At 42.6% G+C, this 27,461-nt stretch overlaps 1 protein-coding gene across 2 annotated transcripts in view; it reads right to left on the reverse strand.

Annotated features, from left to right (window-relative positions):
* Positions 1-27,461, reverse strand: part of KIF13B (kinesin family member 13B) — a 209,436-nt gene that overhangs the window by 22,114 nt on the left and 159,861 nt on the right. For both annotated transcript variants that reach the window (XM_070376014.1, XM_070376013.1), the window contains exons 33-37: positions 26,504-26,656; positions 25,176-25,253; positions 23,511-23,564; positions 13,731-13,839; positions 7,981-8,114 (exon numbers count right to left, since the gene is read on the reverse strand). In XM_070376014.1, coding sequence (XP_070232115.1) covers positions 7,981-8,114; positions 13,731-13,839; positions 23,511-23,564; positions 25,176-25,253; positions 26,504-26,656 — 528 coding nt within the window. The remainder of the gene's footprint in view (positions 1-7,980; positions 8,115-13,730; positions 13,840-23,510; positions 23,565-25,175; positions 25,254-26,503; positions 26,657-27,461) is intronic.

Here is a 27,461-nt window from a genome sequence, read left to right on the forward strand (position 1 = left end):
GGAAGATCCCCTGAAAAAGGAAATGGCAGCCCACTCCAGTATTCTTGCCTAGAGAATTCCATGGACAGAGGAGGCTGGAGGGCTACAGTCCATGGAGCAGCAAAGAGTTGACACGACCAACACACTAATACTTGCACTTTTTTCTTTCATTAACTCCTTAATCCCCCAAATGAACCAAAGATGCCATTTGGAATTCAGAAGTTGGAAGTACATAAATAGCTTCATCTGAACACCAACTTCTAGACACATGAAAAAAGCTATTATGCCAAATTAATTCAATCTAACTAATTAGAGAGCAGGAAGTTCTTTCAATTATTTTATGTGCTGTCTGAGAAACACACTTGAATATGAGTGCAGATTTCATTAATTGCAGTTCATTATTTTCCAGATTCGTTACTAAACTTGCATCAGAAGGTCAAAGACAGCAATTTTGTCAGCTGCCACCTCTTTCGGTGCTTGTATCTTTTGCATTTCTGGAACTCAGACAGAAATTGATTACAAAAAAAAAAAAATCTCCATAAAAATGAGAAACATAAGTTTTATAAATATGTTCAAGCCATGATTTTGAAAATATGAGAAACTCTGTCTTTAAAGACTTCCTTAAAATTGTTATTTTCTTTCTTTATAAATTTATTTATTCCTCAGGATGAATTGTTAACTTTGATCTTACAAGAAAAGATCCATGCATCTTCTCAAATACTGAAATATTCCCCCCCAAATAATAGAATCTTGATCTGAGAACCTGCTGATTCCAAAGAACAAGTTAATAAACACTAATCTTTTCATTAGCAATTGTGTGTTTGTATCTTTGCATGAGGGACGGAACTGAACATTCTTGTTTGAAAATGTCAAGGACACTCTGATTAAAAGTACTTTTTTGTTAATAATCATTCCTTCATCACTTCTGCTTCTCTTCCACCTAATCTAACAAAGAAAAGAGGAAATATGACTGGTAGAAACAGGACCTATTTCATTCCTCGGTTCTTACTGGGAATATTTTTACATTTTCAAAATCTTATTTTTTAAAAAACAGAAGTGACTGAAATCCATGGCGGTGCTGGGAGAGGACCCTGCTGTCTATAAATCACTGTGCTGGTGCACGGTTGTTGCCTTCTCTTCGTTAATATCATTTCATTGTTCTGCGCCCTTCATTCTGCTGTTTTCCTGGAACCATCCTTATACGATTCTTCCCCGCCTTCTGTGTTGCCATCCCTTGAATGCTTATACAGTCAGCTCTCTCAGTCATTGTTCGGTCAAGCTATAAATAACTCCTTTAATCCTTCCTCATAAATCATTTCTGATGTTATTCTCTGAAATAATTCCAGTTGGTCAACGGACATCCAGTAGTAAGGCACCCAGAGCTACGTGCAATGATCTAAGTGTCCTCGAATGAGGCCAGAGAGAATCCAGGCGTGTGTTTAGGTTGCTGTGTCTCTGCTACTGTGACTCTTCCAGAGAAGGAGGTTAAGTCTCCAAACTAACTTGGGACAGAAACAGAAAAAGCAAGAAGCTTTAAGATCTTTCATCACAGTTAGGTGGGAAACAGAGAGAAATGGCTTTGAAAACGAAAAGAAATGAGTGTGCTTACCTTACTCTATGGCCTGCTGGGTTACTCTGTGCTGTCTCTGCGGTTCCACTGTGTAGTAGATTTAATGGATTTTAGGGGATTTCTGTTTAGTTTTTAAATTTTATTTCTTCATTGTTTTTGGCTGTGCTGGATCTTCACTGCTGCATGCAGGCTTTTCTCCAGTTGCAGTGATCGGGATTGCTCTCCACTTGCAGTGCATGGGCTCCTCATTGCTTCTCTTGTTGGGAAGCATGGGCATGAGGGCGTTCAGGCTTTGATAGTTGTAGCAGCCAGGCTCTAGAGCACAGTCGCTCCTCAGTATGTGGGATCTTCCCAACCCAGGGATTGAACCCGTGTCTCCTTCGTTGGCAGGCAGATTCTTTACCACTGAAGCCACCAGGGAAGCTCCCCCTCTGTTTAGTTTTTTGTACCATCTCACATTACAAATCTTAAGCAGTGTTACTATCTATTTATTGTCTCTAAGTTGTATGCAATGTTCATATCAATATTTATCCCTTCCTGTATTGGGAGAATTGATCCAGCTTTCTTTTAGGCATATGCACTGATTTCTATTTTTCTGGGTTCTATCTTACACGTTATTCTAAAATCTGTGTTAAGTTTTTTAGTGTGGCATTAATTATTTAATGACTATTTATATAGGCCATTGAAATTAATGCACTAACCAGTCACTAGCAGCAAATAAAAATGAGAACCAAAATAGAGAGCAAACTTGGAGTATATGTGTATTTCTTTATGATACACTAGACACCTTACACTGGGGTAGAGCAAAGCCAGGCAGCAGGCAGGGTGGTGGAGAATGTTCATCAGCATAAATTTTATCTTAGTCTCACTAGATTAGTGATACAGAGGAAGGCATGGTGTCCCTCCGTTTCCATAATGCATCTAACAAAACCTCCTATAATCTCCTTGGTAGAGAGAGGGGAAAACGGGGGTAGGAGGTGGCAGTTACTGAACAGGCAGAGCTGAAACACGTCCACTGGCCACTCTGTGGCTTGGGGAGTAAGCTCCAGTCACATATGACAGAGCACTCTCTCACGCTTAATGTTCCATATTTTGTTTGTGACTCAAATGCAGAGTATGCCCTTCAAAAGTTTGCAGATGCTAATAAGAACCAATGTACCTTTAATTATTCAAAGAATATCTTGCTAACCTAGGAATGCTGAAACAAAATCAAGCTGACAAATTTTAGGCCTGAACCTGAAGATTCTTATTTAAGTATTTTTATGCTTCAATGAAGGGGCTTCTCTGGTGGCTCAGTGGTAAGGAACCTGCCTGCCAAGCAGGAGACTTGGGTTCAATCCCTGGATTGGGAAGATCCCCTGGATAATAAAATGGCAACCCACTGCAGTATTCTTGCCTGGGAAATCCCATGGACAGAGCAGCCTGGTGGGCTACAGTCTATCGGGGTCACAGAAGAGTCAGACATGACTTAGCGACTAAACAACATGTGAAGTGAGGTTGCTTGGTCGTGTCCGACTCTGCAACCCTATGGACTGTAGTCCACCAGGCTCCTCCGTCCATGGGATTTTCCAGGCAAGGGTACTGCAGTGGGTCGCCATTTCCTTCTCCAGGGGATCTTCCCGACCCAGGGATCGAACCCAAGTCTCCCACATTGCAGGCAGACGCTTTACCGTCTGAGCCACCAGGGAAGTCAACGTGATAATAAAAAGAGAAGTGCACTGGCCAGAGAGTAAGCAAATAAACAAGCAAATGAAAAGGGGGAACATTAACTGACCAGAAGCACAATGAACTGAAACTTTCCTTAAAAAAAACCAAAAGTGTTCTCATGTGCCGCTTTGGTAGAAGCACATTAGTCAGAAGAGGACAATAATAGGCACACTGTTTTCAAGCAAAGGGATTACAGTATCATTTCTGGGCTCCCCGCTTCAGCAAGACCCTGGCAAGACCACTGAAGAACGATGAGGCATTTATTGTAAGAGACAGAGCTGACATCTTTAGCTGTTAGGACTGGAGAAAGCCTAGGAGAGTAAAGAATCCTTAATTTCTGGGCAACAGCAGAAAAAAGCAGAGGCAAAGACTGGGTGGCAATAAGCCAGCTATTTTCCTGAAGGACTCGGAGGGTCCACAGAGAGAGAAAAAAGTAAGAACTTCAACTCTGGGGGATCAAGTCTGATTTCCAAGTGAATAGGATGCCATTATAGTGATGACAGCTGTGAAAAACTGGAAAACACTAAAAAAAAGTCTCGTCGGTACAGCAATGTACTGGGTGTTATTTTGAGATTCCATTGTTGCAAAAGTGCCCCATTTCGAAGGATGAAACATCATTTAGGTGGTAATGACTTAAAGCATATTTAAAGTGGCCCTAGTAAGAGAAACCTCTATATTGATATTGTCTCTGTATTTCTCTAGATCGACACTGTCTCCATACTGATAGTGAAAATTATAATTTACTTCTCTAAAAGCTTTAGTGAAGATAGCAAAAATGAGAAGAACAGAAGCATCTCTGATCAACTAAGAATAGTTGAACAACTTTAAGAACAGTTCTTCAGTGGAACTTGCATCAGTCTAAGAAAGACACTTCCTGAATAAGCCTTGATATCTCAAATCCCCACTTGGGTGCAATTCCCTCACCTCTGAACATTAACCACAGTCCTTTACACTGGGTATATTCCAACTATCTAATACTAACATCTGAACATACATCAATGGTCAACCAACATACACTTTCCATCAAATCTGCCCCTGCCTTCAAGGATTACATTGTAGAGGAGATAACTAGTAAACATATAAATGTAAGTCCCAACAAAAAGTTAAATAAGGGAATACACTGTATTGTACGGTAGAGGCTGCTCTTTTAGTTTGGTCGGTCCAACACATTCTAAATTCAAGCGTATTTGTTCCCGTGGCCTTTCTTGACCCTGACAGTAGCAGACCAGTCTCCTAGAGGCTTACTAACCACACACAGACTTTGGGGAAGAGCATTCCAAGTAGAAGGAAATGCAAGGAAGAAAACTCTTGAGACCAAAAGGAGCTTCATGTGTCCATGAGATCAACAAACAACAAAAAGGCCAATCAGTATGGCCTAGCGTGGTGCACAAAGAAGAAAAAAAGGGAATAAAGATGAAAGGTCAGGGGCTGGATCACACAGGACTCTGTAAACCACAGTAAGGAATTTAGATTTTATTCAGTAAGAAGCAATGGAAGGTTCCAAGCCATGAACTAATAAAAGGCCTTGGGAGCTCACTCTGGCTTCTGGCTTCTCTGTGAGTAACAGACTCAGTGAGGCAAAAAGCATCAGTTGATCAGCTGGTAGCCTGCTGCATAATCACGGCCAGAGACGATGGCCTGGATGAGTGATGAGAAATGGAGTCATCACACTGAAAGTGGTACCTATAAAACTTTACTGATGGTCTATTTGTGAGGTGAAGCAACAAGGTGGACATCTGTGCTATACACTGAGATGGGCATACATTAATATTTCAGAAGTATTCTGTATGCTGGAAGTAAACAGACTTGTGAGCTGAAACCGACAGCAATGATATGAACTTGTAAAATGTGAAAGTCTAATTGATTTGTAAGTGGAAAAGCTGAACGGGCAGTTAGCTCCACGAGGCCAGAGCTCAGGGGCGAAGCCTGGGCTGGAGACAGAAATGTGAGCATCATCAGTGCATAAACAGTATAAGCCACAGAGGTAGATGAGGTCACCCAGGAGGGTGCTCTGGAACCCCTGAATGTTAGCAGCTGGACGGAACAAAGGGTCCCAGAACAGGCAGAAACTGAGAAAGACGGAGCAGTCAACGAGGGAAGCCAGGCGAAGGGCTCAGTGCTGAAGTCCAGAGATGAAAATGCTTCCTGCACGACTGTCAAGTCAGAGGAGGACTGAGAAGTGCGGCGAGAGAGATGCGGCTCTGGTGACCTCGAGCAATGGTCCTTCAAGGGACTGTGGTTTCATAAACCAACTGGGAACAGTTCAGATCCACCACTGGGCACCTTCAATAAGGCTACTTTTGTGTTTACGTTTTCATTTATTTATGAAACATGAAGCACTGGGGGCCACTTTCTCCAACACCTTTGCATGTGCGTGCTAAGTTGCTTCAGTCGTGTCCGACTCTCTGCGACCCTGTGGACTGTACCCCACCAGGCTCCTCTGTCCATGGGATTCTCCTGGCAAGAGTAATGGACTGGGTTGCCAAGCCCTCCTCTAGGGGATCTTCCTGACCCAGGGCTCGAACCCGGGTCTCTTACATCTCCTGCACTGGCAGGGGGGTTCTTTACCACTAACACCACCTGGGAAGGCCTTTGCACATATATGCTCAAATAAAATAAATTGAATGAATATTACTTAAGGTATCTTCAAAGTATTTCAAAGTTACCTCTCTTAACCTGGACACTGCGCACTGCAGTTTCCACCAACCACTAGACTGCTTTCTAAACCACTGCTCTTCCTCTCATATCCGGAAGAACCAGTCGCTCACTGGCAAGAGAAGAAAGGTTACTTCTTATGGTAACAGGTGCTCTGACTTACATCAAAACCTTGAAGCAACTTTAAAAGAATACTTGTAACTCTGGTCATCTGAGTCACTGACTTCTAACGCGACTCCAATTTCCTTTAGCTTACATAACTCTGTCTTCACCAAACAGCAATTGAAAAACAGTGGCTATCAAACTTAAATGTGAATGAAGATCACCTTACCTCGTGTATGTGTGCTCAGTCGCGTGTGACTCTTTGTGACCCTATGGACTGGACTGTAGCCCACCAGGCTCCTCTGTCCATGGGATTTGCCAGGCAAGAGTATTGGAGAGGGTTGCCATTTCCTACACCAGGGCATCTTCCCAACACAGGGATCGAACCCACATCTTCAGCATTAGCAGATGGATTCTTTACCACTAGTGCCACCTGGGAAGCCCTGAAAATCACCTTGTGGACAGAGGATGAGATGGCTGGATGGCATCACCAACTCAATGGACATGGGTTGTGTGGACTCCGGGAGCTGGACGGCATGTTGAGGTTCATGGGGTTGCAAAGAGTCGGACACGACTGAGCGACTGAACTGAACTGACTTATGTTGTTGTTTAGTTGCTAAGTTGTGTCCATCTCTGTGTTACCCCACGGACTGTAGCCCGTGTCTACTCTGTCCATGGGATTTTCCAGGCAAGAATACTGGTGTGGGTCGCCATTTCCTTCTCCATTGCGTACTTATAAATGCAGATTATCAGGTGGCCCAAGGTGAGGAATGGGTTCTAAGATCAGGCCATATTTTTAAGTTACCTTTTTAAAAAGCTACTATGGAAATTCTGGCACAAACAGTCCATGAATCATACTTTGTGAAACAACAACACAGCAGTTTAGAACAAAATAAGGTGCGCAGCAACAAAGCCTGGAAAAATCCTTCTTGCCTACCCCAAGTAGCAGGTTGGCTGTTTCTTTTAGCTCTCACCATCTCAGATTCATCCTGATAACAGTCAGGCACCCTTTATGTGCCCAGTTAAATTTAAACATTTCCAAAATCTCAAAGTTTAATTTTTTTCATCCAATATGAATCTACGCTGGTATAATATGCTCATATACTGCTAGCTTGAAAAAAATACCTGCACAGCAGCCTTACAAAACTATTACCTTGAATATACACTCATGAACTTAGAAAATTCTTTTAAAGAGTTAAGGTCTCAGGCAAGGACTCGCCTGCACTTCTGCAGCTTGAATGTTTCAGTGAATGTGGAGAAGCTGATGTCAAAAGACCTATTTCAACAACTGAACCTGCATTATATGTGTTTTTGAATGAGTATAAATAAATCCTCATTTATCATTTTCTGCTGAATTCACACCTAGAGGAGGCTAGAGACTGCATTTCCAACAGGCTTCCCATGCACCATCACATACAAGCAGTTTCCTGATGATCTGGAAAACCCTTTCACATCTTCTCTGAAACTTCTTCTAAGGCTGGGTAGAGAGTTTCAAGAAAAACAGGCCTAAGACAAGTGATCCCTTTTCATATTTAACTGAAAGAACAGGTAAACCACAGTAGAGGAAAAACGTTGAGCGGCAAGGATGGGGATGATGTTAAATTGTTTGAAATTAGAAATGAAATCAAGAATTAAAAATAGAATTACATTTTCTGTTTGGCAATATACAAACAACACTAAGTGCACTTCATAAAGTTCACTATTGTTGCTCTAAGTGATATTACCATAAATCACATTAGGAGCGGACTTGGCATTTTTTAAAAGCAAAAAGGATTGAGAGTGTCAATACGTTTAAACAGCTCTGTTCTCTTCGACGAGAGTGGAAGAGAAATTATCAGAGCTTTCACCAGGTCTGAAAGCCCAGCTCTGACACCCCCACTCCCCTCTCCCCTCCAGCTTCAGCGCACAGGGAGCAGGGCTGGGCCAGCGACCCGTCGGGAGCACGTGTGCCCTCCCAATGCTTTTACCTGATGCACGAGGGGAGACAGCTGTTTGCCCCTTTTCTCGTCACGGACGGGGAAGAGAGACTTTAGCAGCTTCGGCATCTGCGGCACCAAAGACTTCACCGGGTTCAAGTAGGAGGCTGCGAGGCTACTGAGTCCTGCCGAAAATATCGAAAGGAAAAGGGATAAGGCAAAAGCGATTACAGAGATGCTCTCCTTACTGTAAACTGGCCAAACATTGTTTGTAAGCAAAACAAACAATAAAAATTTTAAAGGTATACTGGGAAATTAATACTAAAAACAGAACAGTATTACATGTATCGTGTGCTCACTCGGTCTTGTCCGACTCTGCGACTCCATGGACTAGAATACTGGAGTGGGCTGCCATTTCCTCCTCCAGGGGATCTCCCCGGCCCAGGGACTGAACCCACATATCCTATACTGGCAGGTGGATTCTTTACACCACTGAGCCACCAGAGAAGCCCAGAGTGAGGATGATCCCTAATCAAATACATATCTAGTCAATGATTAACCAAAGGCTGATCACAAAAGGAGAGACAATCAGACATGATATGTCTCCTAAGGGAAGTGCTCATTCATTTATCCTACCTTCTGCCCCTGCCTCAAACTAGCCTGAATCTGACCATGGCTGCAGATCTAACCACCAGTTTACAGGAAATACACTGGGCAGACTATCATGCTTAAATAACTTGGTGAGGATGGCAAAAATAAAAATGTACAGTCTACGGCACAGAACCTGGTCTCTTCACCAAATACAAACGCAACAGGGAAAAAAGATGAAGAGGCACACACTGACTAAACGGATGTGTGTGTGTATGTTAGTCGCTCAGTCATGTCCAACCCTTTGCAACACCATGCGCTGTAGCCCGTCAGGCTTCTCTGTCCATGGACTTTTCCAGGCAAGAATACTGGAGTCGGTAGCCATTCCCTTCTCCAGGGGATCTTCTTAACCTGGGGATCGAAAGTAGGTCTCCTGCACTGCAGGCAGATTCTTTACCATCTGAGCCACCAGGGAAGCCCCAAGACGTATCAACTAACCATAGTGTGTGAACTTTACTTGAATTTTCATTCAAAATAACTAAGAAATACTCTTGGATCCACATGGGGAACTCTAAACACTGGCTAGATGTTTAATAATATTTTGTGATTATTTTTAATTTTTCTTCTTGAAATGTCACTGTGGGTATTCCTTTAGAAATATATGTACAAACATTTACAGATGAGACAGTGTCTGAGATTTGCTTCAAAGTCATCCTGAGCAGATGTGGAGATGTAGTGGGAGCACAGATAAGTAAGCCCGGTGATAGTCTGATCATCCTGAAGTCAGCACGGGGCACTTGAGGGCACCTCATGTCACTCTTTCTACTTTATATATCTGATATTTTCCACAGTAGAAGGATTCTTCAGAGTGAGAGCAAAATAAAAGCTTTAAACATACACAAGAAATAGTTTGTCACTAAAAAAAAAAGATCATTGCTAAAACCACTGATGATGGATATATGGTGACTAAAAAAGAAACTCAACTCAGAAGAATGCAGTGAGGAGGAGCAAGAAGCAACCATGAGCAGAACCAAGCAGTAAATATATAAACCAAATAAACATTCATTAGCATTTTTTTTAATTTATGGAATTTTAAAACAAAGTAGTAGTCTACGACCAAATAATTTCACCCTGGGTATTTACTGGACAGAAATGTTACTAAAACACTGATACACAAACAAGCTTCAGTCACAATAGTGAAAAAGTGGGAACAAACCAAATGTGGATAAACAGGAGGGCTGGTTAAAACTGTGATAAATTCCACTGTGACAGTGAAGTCTCTCTCGTAAAAAAGAATACACTGCTGATACGTGCAAAGGTACGGATGACTTCAACAGATACGCTGAGCAAAACAAGCCCAGCACAAAAGAGTACACACAATACGATTCCATTTAATGAAACCGAAGAACAGGCGAAACACTGAGATCCGAACACTGACCGACTGTGGCGAGTAACCGGAGTCACACAATCGTCTACAACTGGGCTGTGGTGTAAGTTACATTAGTAAACAAATTTGTCAAAACTCATTAGGTATGACTCATAATCAAGAAAAATACAGCCAGAAACAGACTGTGAAATTGGTCCTGATGCTAGACTGAGCGGACGAGGATTTTAAAAGCGCCTTTTATACACAGGTACAAGGACTGAAAGAATAATACAGCCTTAATATATAAAAAGGAAAGAAATATCAGCAGAGAAGTTAAAACTATTTAAAAAAGAAGCAAATGGAAATTCTAAAAACTAAAAATATAACTGAAATTTTAAAGTTCTTGCTTGTGCTTAATAGAAGACTATAAATGGCAGTAGAAATGATCCAATCAGAAGAAACAAGAATAAGATAAAAAGATGAAAAATAGAATAGAGTTTCTGAGACTCATAGGGCAATATTAAGCAATATAACGTGTGCAATTAGATTTTCAAATGGAGTAGAAAGAGAGAAAAGAACAGAGGAAAAAAATGTAACGAACTAACAGTTGAATATTTCCCCAAACTATTGGGGAAACCCCAATGTAGAGACCCAAGGACATTGGTGAAATCCAAGTAAGATAAACACTAAAAATACTACACCTAAGAACATCATCACCCAACTGCTGAGACAAAAAATAAAGAGAAAAATTGGAAAGCAAACTATGTAAACAAAGACACATTTCATGTGGGGAGTGACATAAATGACGGCTGAGTTGTCACCAGAAAAGGAGTCTGAAGATGACGCAGTGTCTCGGAAGTGCTAAAAGAGGACAAGCTACCAACTAAGAATTCTCTATCCAGTGAAAATATCTGTCAAAAAAAAAAATGAAATACAGACATTCTCAAAAGGAGAGATCTTCCTTCACAAGGAAAACTGTACAATAAGAAATAATACAAGATATCCATCAGGCTAAAGAGAAACAGCATCAGATGAATATACGATTCTTCAGGAAGGAGTAGATAGTGACAGAAATAATAAATAGGAAGGAAAATATAAAAGATTATCTATAGTCTCTTAATTTCCTTAAAAGACAAATAGCTGTTTTAAAGAAAACAAAAAAATGTATAACATTGTAAGGTGAGTGCATAACACCTGTAAAAGCAAAAGATAAAACAATAATATAAAATACGAGGACTGGAGGAACAGGAAAATGGAGCTATACGGATGCAAGATTCTTATAATTATGCAGTGTGAAATGATAGATTACTAACTCTAAGAAGACTGTGGTAAAGTTAAGGGTACCTACTGGAATTCTTTAACAAAGACATTAATAAATAAATGTCATTTGTTGTTTTCAGTCACTAAGTCTCTTTGAATGTCTGACTCTTTGTGATCCCATGGACTGCAGGCTGCCAGGCTCCTCTCCAGGCAAAAATACTGGAGTGGGTTGCCCTTTCCTCCTCCAGGGGATCTTCCCGACCCAGGGACTGAACCCATGTCTCCTGCACTGGCAGGCAGATTTTTTACCACTAAGCCACCAGGGAAGCCCTAATAAATAAATACAGGTATTAAAAAAGCCAAAGATAAAATACTATAAAATATTTTTCAATTAACACAAAACAAAAAAGATTATAGTGGAAATAAATAAAAAGGCCAAATAGAAACCAATAGCAACATGGCAGACATAATACTTTATGTAAAAGAACTAAACATTCCAATTAAAAAACAGAAATTGTCAGACAAGATTAAAAAAGAAACTCCATACCTAAATATGCTGTCTATAAGATAATCACTCTTACAGATACACATAGGCTAAAAGTTTAAAGACTGAGGAAAAGATACACCATGCAAGCAATCTGCAAAAGAAAACTGGTGTGGTGATACTAACATCAAGCAAGACAGATTTCAAAGTCAGAGTATTACCAGAAAGATAAAGGGACATGTCATAAGGAGAAACAGCACTTTATCAGCAAAAAAAAAAAAAAAATAACAATCTCAATGTGTTTATACCCAATAACAGAGACTCTAAATTAATTATGCAGAAACTGATATAATTATAGGAAAAAATAGACAATTTCACAAGCATCTATAGATATTCAATGCCTTTTCTCAATGATTGATAGAACAACATGGGGGGAAAAGTCAGTAAAATTACAGCAGATTTGAACAAGGACATCAACACCTAACTGACATACACAGGACGCTGTGCCCCAAAACAGAAGAGACCTTTCCAAGTACACACAGAATGTTCACCAAGACAGAACACAGTCTCAAAAAATTTTAAAAGACTGAAATTTTAAAGAGTCTGTTCTCTGCACATTATGGAATTTAAAAGGAAATCAATAATAATAATACACCTTTGAGATATAAAAAAACTGAATTAACATGGTACCCAGTAATTCATGGGTTAAAGAATAAATCACAGAGAAATTAGAATATCTGGAATATAATGATAATAAAAGCACATCATGCCCAAATTTGTGAAATGAAGAAATAACAGACATCAACAAAACAGAAAATAGAATCAAGTTCGGCTCTGTGGGAAGATTAAGAAAACTGATAAACCAGTCTCAAGTGTATTAAAGAAAAACAGAAAATAAAAATTATCTATTCAGAATAAAAAGAAGGAGCTTGACAGATTCTATAAACATTAAAAGATCAATAAAGGAAACTTTAACATTTATGAAAATCAAGTAATCTGATGAAACAGAAACTTCTCTAAAAAACCATCTTTGAAAACTTACTTACAAAGAAACAGAAAAAGTTAAACATTAAAGAAACTGAAGTCATGATCTCAAATCTTCCCACAGTGAAAATTCCAGACCCAGAGAGTGTCACTGGTGAATCTTATCAAACGTTTAAGGAAGTAGTAAGACCAAGTTCACATGAGCTCAGGAACTTCATCGTAAAAGATGATGAAATTTTTCTCATCATTTTGTGTTCAGTTGCTAAGCCGTGTCCACCTCCTTGTGACCGCATGGACTTCAGCATGCCAGCCCTGTCCTTCACTATCTCCTGGAATTTGCTCAAACTCATGTCCATGGAGTCGGTGACGCCATCCAACCATCTCATCCTCTGTCACCTTTCTCCTCCTGCCCTCAATCTTTCTCATCACTTTATGAAATCAATATAATCATGATACCAAAACCCTAAACAAAGACATAGTTATGAAAAAGGTATATATATTCACCGTAGGACACATACATGAAACTCTAAACAAAATATTAGCAAACAGAATCAAACAAATATGAAGGACAACACACCATGATCAACACATCATTTCTCACAGGAAAGCAAGATAAAGTCAACATTCAAAACAATGTGACTCAACATATTATGATAAGAAAGGGAGGGGCTTCCCTGGTGGCTCAGTGTAAAGAACCCACTTGACAATGCAGGAGAGACATGGGTTTGGTCCCTGAGCCAGGAAGACCCCACATGCCTCGGTGTAACAAAGCTCGTGCACCACAGCTACTGAGCCTGTGCCCTGGAGCCCAGGAGCCACGACCGCTGAAGCTGCTGCAGTCTAGAGCCTGCGCTCCACAGCAAGAGAAGCCCGAGCACAGCAACTAGAGAGGCGCGCTCATGCGCTGCAACTAGAGAAAAGCCCGCAACGAAGACCCCGGATAGCCAAAGATAAGTAAATCAATAAAGGTACAGGAAAAAAAGAGTGAAACTCAAATAGGCATTAACTAGTACGACTTAGTAGAAAATCCTGATTTAAATGATTTTTTTAAATTTTAAACTATTTCTGAAAGATACTCATATTTCACGAGAGTGATTGAAAAACAAAAACATAACTGACCTGGATCAGGAGAATGGTTACTTTGGGGAGAACGGAGGGCTGGAGCAGCGGGAGCGATTCCTTTGGAAACTGCAATTTGTGATACGTCCTGTTGACTTTCCCACCGGCCCTATTAAGGACAAAATCGGTCATTCTGACTTATCAATCAATTTTTTAAAAATTTAAAGATATTGAAGAGAAAAATGTTACACATTGCTAAAGCTTTGTTCTTGCTGAAGACATGAAAAATCTGATTACCTGAGCATAATACTGTTAACAGCATAATACTATTCCTCTCCTTTACAGAATTGATCTCGCTAATAATACTTCCCACTTGGATATCCCCTTCAGTTATAATTTATAGTCTCCTAATACTCTTTCTGAAGGAGATCAGCCCTGGGATTTCTTTGGAAGGAATGATGCTAAAGCTGAAACTCCAGTACTTTGGCCACCTCATGCGAAGAGTTGACTCATTGGAAAAGACCCTGATGCTGGGAGGGATTGGGGGCAGGAGGAGAACGGGACGACAGAGGATGAGATGGTTGGATGGCATCACTGACTCAATGGACATGAGTCTGAGTGAACTCTGGGAGTTGGTGATGGACAGGGAGGCCTGGCGTGCTGCAATTCATGGGGTCGCAAAGAGTCGGACATGACTGAGCAACTGAACTGAACTGAACACTCTTTCTCCTGTATCATACTGCGTCTCACAAAACATGGATATAATAAGATATTTTTTGAAATGCTCCTTCTGCCTGCTCCTTAGGCCCTTTCTGCTTTTGTGCCTCAAGATACACTTTTTCCCCCCAAAGGAATGTTTTTATTTAAAATTTTTTAAATTTAATTTCAAATTAAAATTATTAAAAATTTTTTTTTTAATTTATTGGCCACATCACATGGCATGTGGGATTTTAGTTCCCCCACCAGGGATCGAACCCCCGCCCCCTGAAGTGGAAGTGCAGAGCCTTAACCACTGGACCACTGCAGAAGTCTCAAGATACCTTCTTTCACTTCAGATTCTAGACTGAAACCCAGGAACCACTCTAATACTGTTCAGGTTTCTTCGCCGCTAACATACCACTCATGAAAGAAACACTCCAGAACAGCATATTACCAAGCTTCTCATTTTTAACAGATGCTAAAAATGAGTTCTAGTTAAGCCCAAACCAAGCAGTCATCAAGTTCCCAATAACACAGGTCTCTGAATTAACAAATCTGATTGTTCTTTCAACTTGTCTTGTTGTCAGTTGCTCAGCAATGTCTGACTCTTTAGCGACCTGGACTCCAGGAGGCCAGGCTTCCCTGTCCTTCACCAACTCTCGGAGCTTGCTCAAACTCATGTCCATCGAGTCAGTGACGCCATCCAACCATCTCGTCCTCTGTCATCCCCTTCTCCTTCCACCTTCGATCTTTCCCAGCATCAGGGTCTTTTCTAATGCGTCAGCTCTTTGCATGATGTGGCCAAAGTATTGGAGCTTCAGCATCAGTCCTTCCAATGAATATTCAGGACTGATTTCCTTTAGGATTGACTTTAACTTGTCTTGTAAACTCTCATGAAAGAGATTTTGTTGCAGAATACAAGAACAATGTCCATCAGGTGATGGAGTAACTTACTTTTCTAGAACTTGTGGTGAGCCATAAAAATGGTCATGGCACCAAAGCACTTTGAACATCAGTCCCACCCAGGAAAGAAAGAAACCTCCGCCCAGGCTACCAGCACAGAAACCAGTAATGGAGAGGAGATGCCAGTCTTTTCAAAGCTGTACATCCTCTTTAGATCCTTTGACAGTCACTCTTCTTTTCCACCCCAGTTAAAAAAAAAAAATGGTGTTTTCTGTTAGATTAAGCTACTACTCCCCAGATGAGTGACCCTGACGATCAACTTGCATCTTTATTAGTAAATTGCCTGCAAAGTAAGCTCTTTGCTGCTCCTGAAGATGGATGGAGGTAGAAAGCCCTCTTAGGTTGCCGACATGTATTGGAAACCTATTTGCTTTTAGCGGCAACCTAAGTACCGATCATAAAATCAATAAGCCTTAAGTGATTCGGATCCTGTTTACTTAGAGAAAGCCACTTTCTGAGGGAACTCTCTCAGCACTTGAAAATTTTTTTTCCATGTTCGTGTATTTTGGACTATGCAGAGTCTCCGTTGCTGCCTGGGCTCTTCTCTGGTTGCGGTGCTCGGGCTTCTCATTGTGGGGGCCCCTCTTGTTATGGAGCACTGGCTCCAGAGTGCACAGGCTATAGCAGCTGCAGCACGTGGGCTCAGCAGTTTCAGTTCCCAGGCTCTAGAACACAGGCTCGGCTGTCACATGGCATGTGGGATCTTCCCAGACCAGACATCGAACCCGTGTCTCCTGTACTGGCAGGTGAAGTCTTCACCACTGAGCCACCAGGGAAGCCCAGCACTCTATATTTTAAAATGTGGTAGGATGCTCAGCATTAGGAAGCAAGGGAGCAAAAGACACATGAAGAGCTGATGAGGACGATGAACCCTGAGCGCATCACTGTAGGAGCGTTTGTGTTACTATGAACCACACGCTGATTTACATACTTTGTTTCATTAATGTCTTCTGCCTTTGAATTCAATTATCTGTCTGGGAAGCTGCAGCTCTGTGTGCCCTGGGACGTCATAATTGGGTGTCGGAACAGTGAGGTCAACACTTTGGAACTTCTCAGGGGATGTAAAGCTTCATGCCGTGTTCACGGGATTAAGGTCATGCCTGGCTGTTCTGAAGACAACTTACTCAATTTGAGGATAAATTTGTTTCCATACTTTAGACTTGTCTTCCTTGTTCGGCAGCTGACACAGTAGCACTCTGGCCCTTAGGAAAACCAAGCAGCTAATTTGAAGTCAGCCCCTCAGCTGTGCGGTGTGCATCCAGTGACAAATAACAGAGGTGTCACCTCTTCCCCAAGGCACACTCGGGGCTCTGCTAGCTTCCCGGGTAATTTTTCCCAGCTGGCACTCCCACACACAGTGTTACTCTCGAATCTGAACAGAGGAAATAACTCTTACTGTCTCGTACATTCAAATATCTCAAGTGAGAACCTTTGAAAGGATGCTCACCGTACTTACACAGCGCCTCAGCCATATTGCTAACTCTATTGGAGAATGAAAAACGGAGACATTTCATTCATCCATCTCCCTTAACCGTCATCTTAACCTTGAGAAATCTCAGTCTTGCCGACCAGAGACGGGAACATGGAGTATCTCAAATCGCTCTGGGACAGAATAGGCTCTGCTTCCGAGGGAACAACAAATTTGGATGATAAACCACTGCCCTCTCCTCTTTCTGACTCCGTGGATCTCTAGGGAGACACTCCACTGACATCACTCACTAGATTTTTCTCCGGCAGCATATATCCATTCTCTTTCCAGAAGCAGAATCTGTGGTTCAGGGTCTAGCAACACACACTGCCCCCCAGGGACAAGGCAATTAGTGTCTTTCTAATAAAATTTACAGGGCTTCCAAGGTGGCTCAGTGGTAAGGAATCCACCAGCCAATGCAGAAGACCCAAGTTCAATTCCTGGGTTGGGAATATCCCCTGGCGACGGAAATGGCAACCCATTCCAGTGTTCTTCCCTGGGAAATCCCATGGACAGAGGAGCCTGGTGGGCTACAGTCCATGGGGTCACAAAGAGTTGGACACAACTGAGCAGCTAAACAACAAGAATAACAATAAATTTTATATCCTTGGCCACTCCAGGGTGATTCTCCCACTACTGAAATGTTGGGGAAGAGAAAAGGAAGCACCCCAGTTAAAGGTACTTCAGAGAGAGATGAACTCAAGATAATGAATAAAAAGGCCTTGGCCAGACACTGGAACTTTCTGCCATCATATGGGCTCAGTTCTCAGTATGTTTTTTTTCTTTACACTTCTACCATTGCAACCTATGCTCCATTACAGAACTCTTGGAAAGATGATTCTGAGATGTTTCTGACATTTTTTTTTACCTCTATCAGCCTTCAGGATCAGCCACGAAGGGAGGATGTGAGAGTGGAAATTCTGGCTTCGTTTTGGGTCCCTAAACTAGCTTCATAATTAGTAGGAATTATTTGTGCTAACAGGCTGAATTCGAAGATATAAAACATTATTCAAGGTAACAATTATGCTTAAAGGCAAAACGCAACAGGAAAAAATGCACAAGGCTGTCAGCTGACCTGAGGACGTGGATGGTCCCTGCAGGGACCTCCAGTTCTCCTGCTCCTGTTCTCCAGAAAGACACAGGTGCTGTGGGTGTTCTCTACAGAGGTCTGGCTTGGATCAGGAAAGTGACAAAGAGGTAAATGAAGTGCCAGTGACACTCCAGGTCCACAGGCGGCTACTAACGCAGCTCAAGAAGAGGTGACTCACCTTTGGCACCAACCATAACCAGTGTGGGGCTGAATGATTGCAGTTTTCAGGAAAGCGATGGAGCCAAAACATACAACTCAGCTTTGTTAACTGAACAGTCATTCGGATTTTTGGCTAATTTTTTTTTTAATATTTATTTGGCTGCATCGGGTCTTAATTGTGGCATGCAGGATCTACTTTCCTGACCAGGGTCAAACCCAGGACCTCTGCTCTGGGAGCACGGAGTCTTAACCACTGGACCACCAGGGACGTCCCTGGCTACTTTTAGTTGCATTTCAAACTGCATTTGGAAGATGACAAACATCTCACTAACTTATTTTAAAAGATACGATTCATTTAAAATGGCTTTAGTAAGTAATATCAGTTATTTCTTCTTGACAGAGTTTCTTAAATCACAAACAGTCTCACCACACAGCTATTGTTTAAATGGAAAAACGATCTGTTGGAACTAATTCTGCAACTAAACTATGCGTCTAATCCGGTAGACTGGTCACAACAAGTTTGCTAGGTTTTCGTTATGTCTATTAAAAAAAAAAAAAAACCTGCCTAACAATGATGATGAAAGAGCCAGTAACAGTAAATAAAAGCATCACTGCAATTAGGAATATTTTATATTTTTAATTGCAAAGCTTATCAAGAGTGATTTAAGCCACAAGGTGAAATTAAGAGTTAAGGGTAGCTAATAAAAATTCAATGTATCTTTCTAAGATTAATTAGCTCACCCATTCCATCTTGGTGGAGCTCAGTAAACAATTCCAATTTTCATAGGTATGGAGCATCAGTGAATGAGGGCAGGCAAAATGTGGCTGGCCGAAGTCCAAGTGTTAGAGGCCAAGGTGCGGGAAGGTTTCACTACCTTACCACTTGCTCTCACCTCCCCAGAAGCCCTGATCCTAGTGAGCTCTGCTCTTGCCTCCCAGCCACAGCTTTTAGTGTTACTTTGCTCCCAACTAATCTCTGCCATGATGTTAACGCAAATGAGGAGGGAAGGCAGACCTGAACCTCCTCTGCGGCTCTCCCGCTTTTTCACGTAATGTGAACTAATTTTACTGTTGTGTTATTTACGTGGCAGGCAACAGAGCACCCCAGGTTCTCTGGTCCATAGCTTTGAGTCCATACTCAAGGAAAGAGGGACAGACATATAGATAATGGAACAGAGAACCCAGAAAGAAGTCCCCATGAGTGTGCAAGGTAGATGCAACTAACAGGATTATAATTTTCAATTATTTTAAAATACAGTTTCTAGCATGTTAAGCAGCGATTCCAGGCTAAAATTGTATTTCCAACTCAATTTCATTGTGTATTAAGTACCTCCATGCAGAGAGGCCAAGATGGAACCACTGGGCTGCGTGCTGTGGCGCTGAAGGAAGGCCCGAGGCACTCCCGCTCTTCCTTTGCTCCTCTCCCCTTGCATCCCATGAGAAAAGGGTGTCTTACAAACTCTCATTTGCCGTACCATCGGCTTCTTCAATGAATTAACTCCACCCCTCACATCCCAGAGCCTCCTACACTCCATCAGATGCCTTCATTCCTGGCATCTTCTGACAGATATTTGCATAGTCCCAGGGAACGAAGAACTGTATATCCTGACTTCCAAAGTTATTTTTACAAAAGGGTAAGAGCCCAAAAAAAACTAGTACAGTGTCAAATGCGGTTGTCTTATAAAAACTACATTTAAAAATGCATTCGCATTCTCAAGTTAAAAGCAAGCATGCTTTCAATAGGAGGATAATACATGTATCCCACTCATTCAGAAAAACCTAATGGATTAATTACCTCTCCCTGGATCTCTGAAAACTGAAGAATGCAGGAAGTCCCCAAAAGAAAAGAAAAATACATGAGTCTCTGAGGTTTTCCAAAACAATTTCTTCAATAATCGCTCGAGGATTTTGTGTGAAAATTATTATAGATAAAGCAACTGGAGAGTTTCTCAAACCACTACTTATAGGAGAATAAAATCTACCTACCATAAAGGGTAGAGAATAACATATTTTCCTTTTAATTCTTTCAGTAGGTAATTTGTTCCCATGATCCGAAAACCAAGTAATATAAAAAGGCACACCATGAGAAGCCTCCTGCTTCGGGTCCCCACACACTCCCGCCCTCTCCCTAGACAGGAAGTAGCGGCATCTGTTTATGATACATCCTTACAGGGTTCCTGCATGCGTGTGTACACCTAGCAACAGCCACACACACTCTTCTCTCGCGCTCCCCACTCCCGCACAAACAGCAGCACACTGTGCTGCCCTGCATTTTTAATCACTAAGTGTATCCTGGTGCTCTTTCCATATTAGAACCTGGAGGGGTTCCTAATAATTTTTATAGCTGCATAGTATCCATTTGTGTGTGTGTGTGCGCACATGGACATAGATAAAACATATTTAACCAGGTCAAACCAACAGGCATGTGACTTGTTTCCAATCTTCTGCCATTATGAACAGCATGGCGATGGCCCTCAGGTACGTGTCACTTCTTACCTCTATAAGCACTGCTGCTGTATAAAGGGGTTTTAATAGGATCTAAATGATTCTCACATCAACTAGTTTAAACACTACCCCATCCTGAGGAATGCTATTATGGGCAGCTTTGTAACAATTCTGAATTCAAGGCAATGCCATTATGGATGCAGTTTACCACTGTTTGGTTTAAAAGGCCAAAGGGAGGACTCTTCTGTTCCTTGCTGCTACTGGTGGAGGGAAAGATTTCTTTACTCTCTAGGAAGAAAACACAATTTTAAGAATATTTATTCTAACAATCTTTTAAGATGCTCTGCTTTAGATGATAAAACCAGTGAGAGCCCCTCATCCGCAAACGGGGCAGCCGCTCTGTGCTCCCTGCTGAAGTGAGCCTGGAGTCAAATCCTCTGCCGAGTGTTTCATGGCTTTGTTTCCTAACATCAGGTGCGGTCCTCTGTCACCTGAGTCTCCTTACTCATTCAACAGGTCCATCCACTAAACCTGTCTTTGACAGCAAAGGGTCTCTGATTTAGATACATGGACATTCATATAACCTACTGATATGGACACAGCAGGAAGCAAGGGATCCAGGGTGACAGTGATGAGGTGGAGGGAAGCCTGGCTGTACCTGGTAACTGTTCAGGACCGAGGGGGCCAACAGTCTACAGGAAGATGAGGAGATGGCTCCACGGCTGACCTGGGAGCACAGTTAGGAATGGGAAGCTGGCCCTTCTGCTCTCCCTGACAAGACTGCCACTGTCCGTCAGAGCCCAGGGACACTGTCCATGCAGAGGGGTGAGACAGAAGACTCCAAACTGCTGCAGTGGGAGAGAAGGGTCCTTCACTGTTGGAGGTGTCTGATGAGAATGGGAAACACGCTGACACAGAGCAGGCAGAGCCAGCCCTCTGCTGCTGGGCGGTGCCAGGACACCAGTACAACCTGAGAGGGTGGAAATCAGACTTCCCTCATCTTCACTAAGTTTCCTATCCCTAACCCAGGGGCCCCAGGACATCAAGATGACTGAAAAGGGGAAGGTCTTGGTAGAGTAACAAAAAACGTGCGACATTATTTACTCATTTAATACATCCTGCTAGAAACTCCCTGGTGGTCCAGTGGTTAGGACCTCATGCTTTCATTGCAGGGGTGCAAGTGTGCTCGGCTGTTTCAGTCACGTCCAACTCTTTGTGACCCTGTGGACTGCAGCCTGCCAGGCTCCTCTGTCCATGGGATTCTCCAGGCAAGAATACTGGAGTGGGTTGCCATGACCTGCCCTCCAGGGGTTCTTCCCGACCCAGGGATCGAACTAGTGTCTCCTGCATAGGTTCTATCACTGGTTGGGGCACTAAGATTCTGTATACTGTGGCCACAAAAACCAAAACCCAAAACAACCAAAAACCCATGTCCTAACTTCTCCCCAACCCTCCACAGAGACTGCCCTGGGAAAAGGCCTCCAATAAACTTCGCTCTCACACCCAAAATAGTCTCTTCAGTCAGTACAGTCTCTGAAGCATCCAGAAGGAGTTCCTCCAGGTTCCCAGCTGCTGTCCCCACTACCTCTCGTCTCTGAGGACTCCCGTCTGTCACCCTGGCCGGCTGCTCCCCCTGCACAAGCCCTTAAACATCACTGTCACCCCACACAACCTCGCCTCCCTGTCTGAACCTCTTACGGCCAATTCAGGAGACTCGGGTGAATCCTTGACTGTTCCAACCAGGCCCAGCTCCCCCACAACTCCCCAATACATCATACAGCAACTTTTGAAACAAGGGCCCTCTCTCTGGGCTCTGCCCTGCACTGCACCCTCTGCTTGACTCAGGCTTCCTTCTCCCTCCATGCTTCTATTCACACTCTTGCTTCAATCCCTTCGGCTTGGGTGGATCTTATCATCCTTCAACATTAAGCTTCTGGCGGTGGCAGCGGGGGGAGCGGCACGGAGAGGGGTTCCCCTCTTTGCAGCCTTTCTTGGTCCTTGAATAATGCCTACAGGAGTGTCCACGTCCTCCTCTGGGTTCCTACTCTATCTAGGCATACTTCTATTATAGCATCTATATTCCTTTATTCTATTTGAACGCAGATGAGACAATAATTTTCTTTCAAGTAGATATTACTGTTTTGTATTCTTTTTTTCCATTTAAACATAAAGAAACTAGCAAGAGAGAAAAGCTGAAAATCTTTTGGCCACTTTTTTCAATGAATTTATGATAGAGGATTTGGGTTAGATGGATTAAAAAAAAAGTCATGGTTTTTCTTATATTTTCCTTAAAATTATTCATTATATCAATAATGACAGTTTTCCAAACACTCTGCTTGGTTTAGGTGATTATAACTGTGCTATGCCCATCACACCTATCAGTGGACCTGTATCGAGGAGTGCTAAACCCTAGCACACTTTTAGACTCACGGAAGGGAGTCAATGAATTGATGAACTAGTGCAATCTCAGTCGTATCCAACCATCCACCTATGACTGTTTTCAGTGTGATCCTTTTAAGTAAATGATAGTGAATTATCTATGCTTAAAACTCGTTAAATTGGGGAAAGCTATATTAACAAGTACATAAATACATCCCAGCTAATAAAATTTCTGTTCCCTTATTTTTCTTTCTTCTAACATATAATATTAACTTTTAAACATAGTCTTATTCGTCACAAATTTTCAACTACTTCATCCATATTTTAACTATTAAAAATCTGAAATGAAGTTCCTTTTCTGACACAAACCGGAAGAATATGTTTTCAACAGGAATAGGAACTTAAGCAACTAAACTGTTTAACCCTTAAAAAGCAGAGTAACAATAAGGTTTCAGTAACATCATTTTAACTGGCAGATAAAAAGAAATGAACTCTAAACACTTTCCAATAAATTTCACATAGTGTTGAAAAGTGGAAGAAGCTTTGGCATGCACAACGAGCGTGTGATACTTGAGAGGAGGAAAAGTTGGACGGGAAACATGTCTAAGACTGACAGAAAATAGTTCTGAGCACTTACCTTGTTGCTACCCAGACTGGAGGGCGGAATAAGATCCTGGCGGCTGCCAGACAACTGAAGAGGGAACGGAGAGGAGAATTAGCCCTTTGTGTGCAAAAGCACACACATCCATGATCCTGGAAATACATCGCTTAGAAAACCAAATCAACAGAATGTTAAAGCGGGTGGTATGAGAGAGGCTGCCAAGACCAAGCTGCAGACTAGACTCACGGCCTTTGGCACCCTGTTAGGCACGGTTGCTGTTTTTGTTTTTCATTGAATTAACACTTTGAACAAGGCAGGTTTGTATAAGATCAGATGTCCAGCTCACATAGCGGTAATAGCCAACTGGGCCCAAGTAAGGGACACCTGATTTGTTTATTCACTTCTATGTAAAGGATACCAGGCTACTAGTTTCCTTGTTGTTGCTGTTGTTTAGTTGCAAAGCCGTATCCGACTCTTGCAACCTCATGGACTGTAGCCCGCCAGACTCCTCTGTCCATGGGATTTCCCAGGCAAGACTACTGCAGTGGGTTGCCATTTCCTTCTCCAGGGCATCTTCTCGACCCAGGGACTGAACCCAGGTCTCCTGATTGGCAGGCAGGTCCTTTACCACTGAGCCACCAGGGAAGCCCACTGGTTACCTTATCGTGTCCTGATCTGACGACTCCTTTCTCTGGGTACTGCAGTAAATGTATACACAGAAACTACTTATTTTAAATCATAGGATTCTAAGTACAAAATCTCTGCACATACAGAGATTTTAGTACATCATTCAGTGCATTTTAGTACTTCATTTTCTGAAGGAGTGAGAAGATATTTATCTGAGTTAAAGGGAGGTTTTTTTTTTTACTGTCTGAGAATGTTCCCAATCTTTCCGTCTGAGATCACCAGTGACATCACTCAGTCTCAGGGAGCCACCTGTGCCCTCCAGCCTGACACCCATCCTGTCCTGTCTGTCACTGGGATCTCTCCAACACCAGGGTTAAGGGTCAGCTACTCTTTATTTCAACATTTATACCATGGTTTCCCTTGGTGTGAAGTTCAGACAACAGTGTACTATTTCTCACATCCACCTCTTTATCAAAAGTAAGGAAAGTAGAGATAAATCACAGGGTTTCAAGCATTATTTCTTTGTGAAGAATTATTTGTAAGCTTCATATTCATGCGAAGAATTATTTGTAAGCTTCATATTCATGTAAATTTTATCTATGTTTTAAAACACAACAACAAACTTATGACACCGTGACAAAACAAACCTGACTGACTGACTCACTTATGCTCCCTGGATGACCTTTGAGCAACTGAGTTTATAAACAAGGTCCAGACTTCTCCTCAACCTGAAAGTAATTAAGTTCAGGCTAGAAAATTCAAACGGCTTTCCCCAGGCACTACGCTAGCTTTGCTCACCTGACACAGTCACTGTGCCAGGCACCCGAGGTATGAAGATAAATGAGAAGCAAATCCAGAGGGACTTACACGGATGCTTACCGTGTAACATTAGGAAGGTCAGAGATGGAGGGCTGCAACGATGCTACGGGGTAGAGAAGTGAGAACTACAGTCAGTGCAGAGGAGGAAATGATACCCGAGATGAGACTTAAAGGATGGAAAGGAGTTACCCAAGGAAAGAGGAGGAGCAAAAGCAGGTCCTGGGCTGAGCACAGGCTGGGGTCCCACGCACTCACTCTGTTCACATTAGGAGAGCTGATGCTCCTCCTGCTCAGCTTCCCTTTTCCCGTCAACTGTTCCTTCACGGCAACTTCCTGTGGGTCAGAGAAAACACAGAGGAAAAGCATGCATGAGACACACACTTCCAGAGCAACAGAGTCTAAAGCAGGCTTTGAGCTGTGGACATATTCCAAGCTCTTTACTTACTGGAGTGGTGTGGTCATGCCACACAGCTTGTGGGATCTTAGTTCCCTGACCAGGGATCAAACCCATGCCCCCTGTAGCGGAAGCACATAGTCCTAACCACTGGACTGCCAGGGAAGTCCCCTGGTTCTTTAAATGACAGCTGTTACTTCATACAACAGAATGACCCAATTACTGTCACTGTGGAATATTCAAAGGTAATTAAGCAGCTGACAGGTTATGTGGTTCATTCCTTTCCTTATCTACTGATGGCTCCCCTGAAGCTGGCCACAAGTGAGTCCCAGGAGAAAAAATTATGAAAAGCAGACCATTCACTTTTATGTTTCATTAGTATTTTTGTTTATTAAAAAAAAAGTTTGGGACTTCCCTGGTAGTCCACAGTGTCTAAGACTCTGTGCTCCCATAGCGGGGTCCAGGTTCGATCCCCGGTCAGGGAACTAGACCCACAGGCCACAACTAAGACCTGGCACACACTAAATTAGTAACTTTAAACCTTTCTAAAAGTTTCAACATAGCTACGTAAACTGATGTTTAGAGCTTCTCTGAGCCTTGGGTTTATGGCTGGCACCTCTGTTTTCCCTCTTAGAGATCCACTCTGAGGCTGTGGAGGCCAAGAAAGGACACAACAGTCTGCCTCAGGCCTACATTTTTCTTTGGCGACTGTCCAGTGTCAAGGAATTTGTAAAATACTTCTTAACCAGCAAGAGTGATATATTTCCTTCCACCACTGGCTCAGTCAGTAAAGAATCCGCCTGCACTGTGGGAGACCTGGGTTCGATTCCCTGGGCTGGGACGACCCCCTGGAGGAGGGCATGGCAATCCACACCAGTATTCTTGCCTGGAGAATCCCCATGGGCAGAAGAACCTGGCGGCTGCAGTCCATGGCGTCGCAGAGAGTCAGACGCGACCGAGCACACAGCACAGCACTGTCCAGGCAACTAGCTACCGTTTAGGGTCTTGGAAAAAGTAACTTCCAAATGTCATTTTTGTATCTTCGAAGACTCACCCGGCAAGTTTAATGTAAATCAATATGCTCCACTTAAGAGGTTTCAAAGTTTAGACGTCACAATACTGTGAATTGCGGAAAGTCAAACCCTGGGTTGAGCTGGGCTGGCACCCTGCCCTGTCCCCATCAGCTGACCTGGCGAAGGCGGTCTAACGTGAGGAGATTCTCCACCGCCAGCACGCTCCTGAGGTATTTCTCGATGTACGCTTCTGAGTCGGCAGACGCCGTGTTTTCCACGTTAGCTGCCATCCTTGCTAACGTTTCTCGTTCCTCTACTCCCTGAGCATCCTGGAGAATGGAAAGTTATACATTAAAACTAAGTACCTTGCAGAAGAAAATGCTACAGAGGCATCTTATCTATACGAATCCACAAAGCGTACCGAACGAACAAATGGGATGTATTCCCAGTTCCATTTTAAAGTCAGCTCTTGGAACTCAAAATGCATTTTCCCACAGAAATCACGGAATACGTGCTGGCTGGGGTCACTCGAAAGGCTAAACCAGAGCAGTTGAAACACGGCACGTTTTCAACAAATCTGTCCTCTCCTGCACTTCCATTGTGAACCAACACACTCCTGGTTAGAAAGGATCTGGGGAACAAGCTGAAAACCTGACCACAACAGTACTTTAGGAACACATCTTGAGGGGCCAGAGGGAGGACTAAGGAGCTGAGGTGACAGCTGGACCCTCGCAGGAGGCAGACATAGGGATGAAGGGTAAGAGTGGGAAGAAAGGCGAGATTGCAACCCTTTCAATAAGCAGCCTCCCATGGACTCTCCACATAGTCCAATCCCCAACTCTGCAGACAGAGGCCCAAGACTGGAAGCCGACGAAGCAGAGAAGCCCCCAGGCATATTCTCCCTTGCCCAGCTCCATGGACACAGCTGGTCCAGGCATATAAATGGGATGTATGCATGTCACGGGAGGGATTTTGTTAACGTAATTAATCAGATCTCTCAAGCTCATGTGGCTCATAACAAACCACTCTTCTTGGGAAAAAATCAGATCCCTTACTTGTGAATTTTGTTATAACATCATCAAAAACTGCAAAATACACTGGGCTGGCCAATAAGTTTGCTTGGGGTTTTACATA

The sequence above is a fragment of the Bos mutus genome, chromosome 8 (assembly GCF_027580195.1).
Source record: "Bos mutus isolate GX-2022 chromosome 8, NWIPB_WYAK_1.1, whole genome shotgun sequence".
Taxonomy (NCBI): domain Eukaryota; kingdom Metazoa; phylum Chordata; class Mammalia; order Artiodactyla; family Bovidae; genus Bos; species Bos mutus.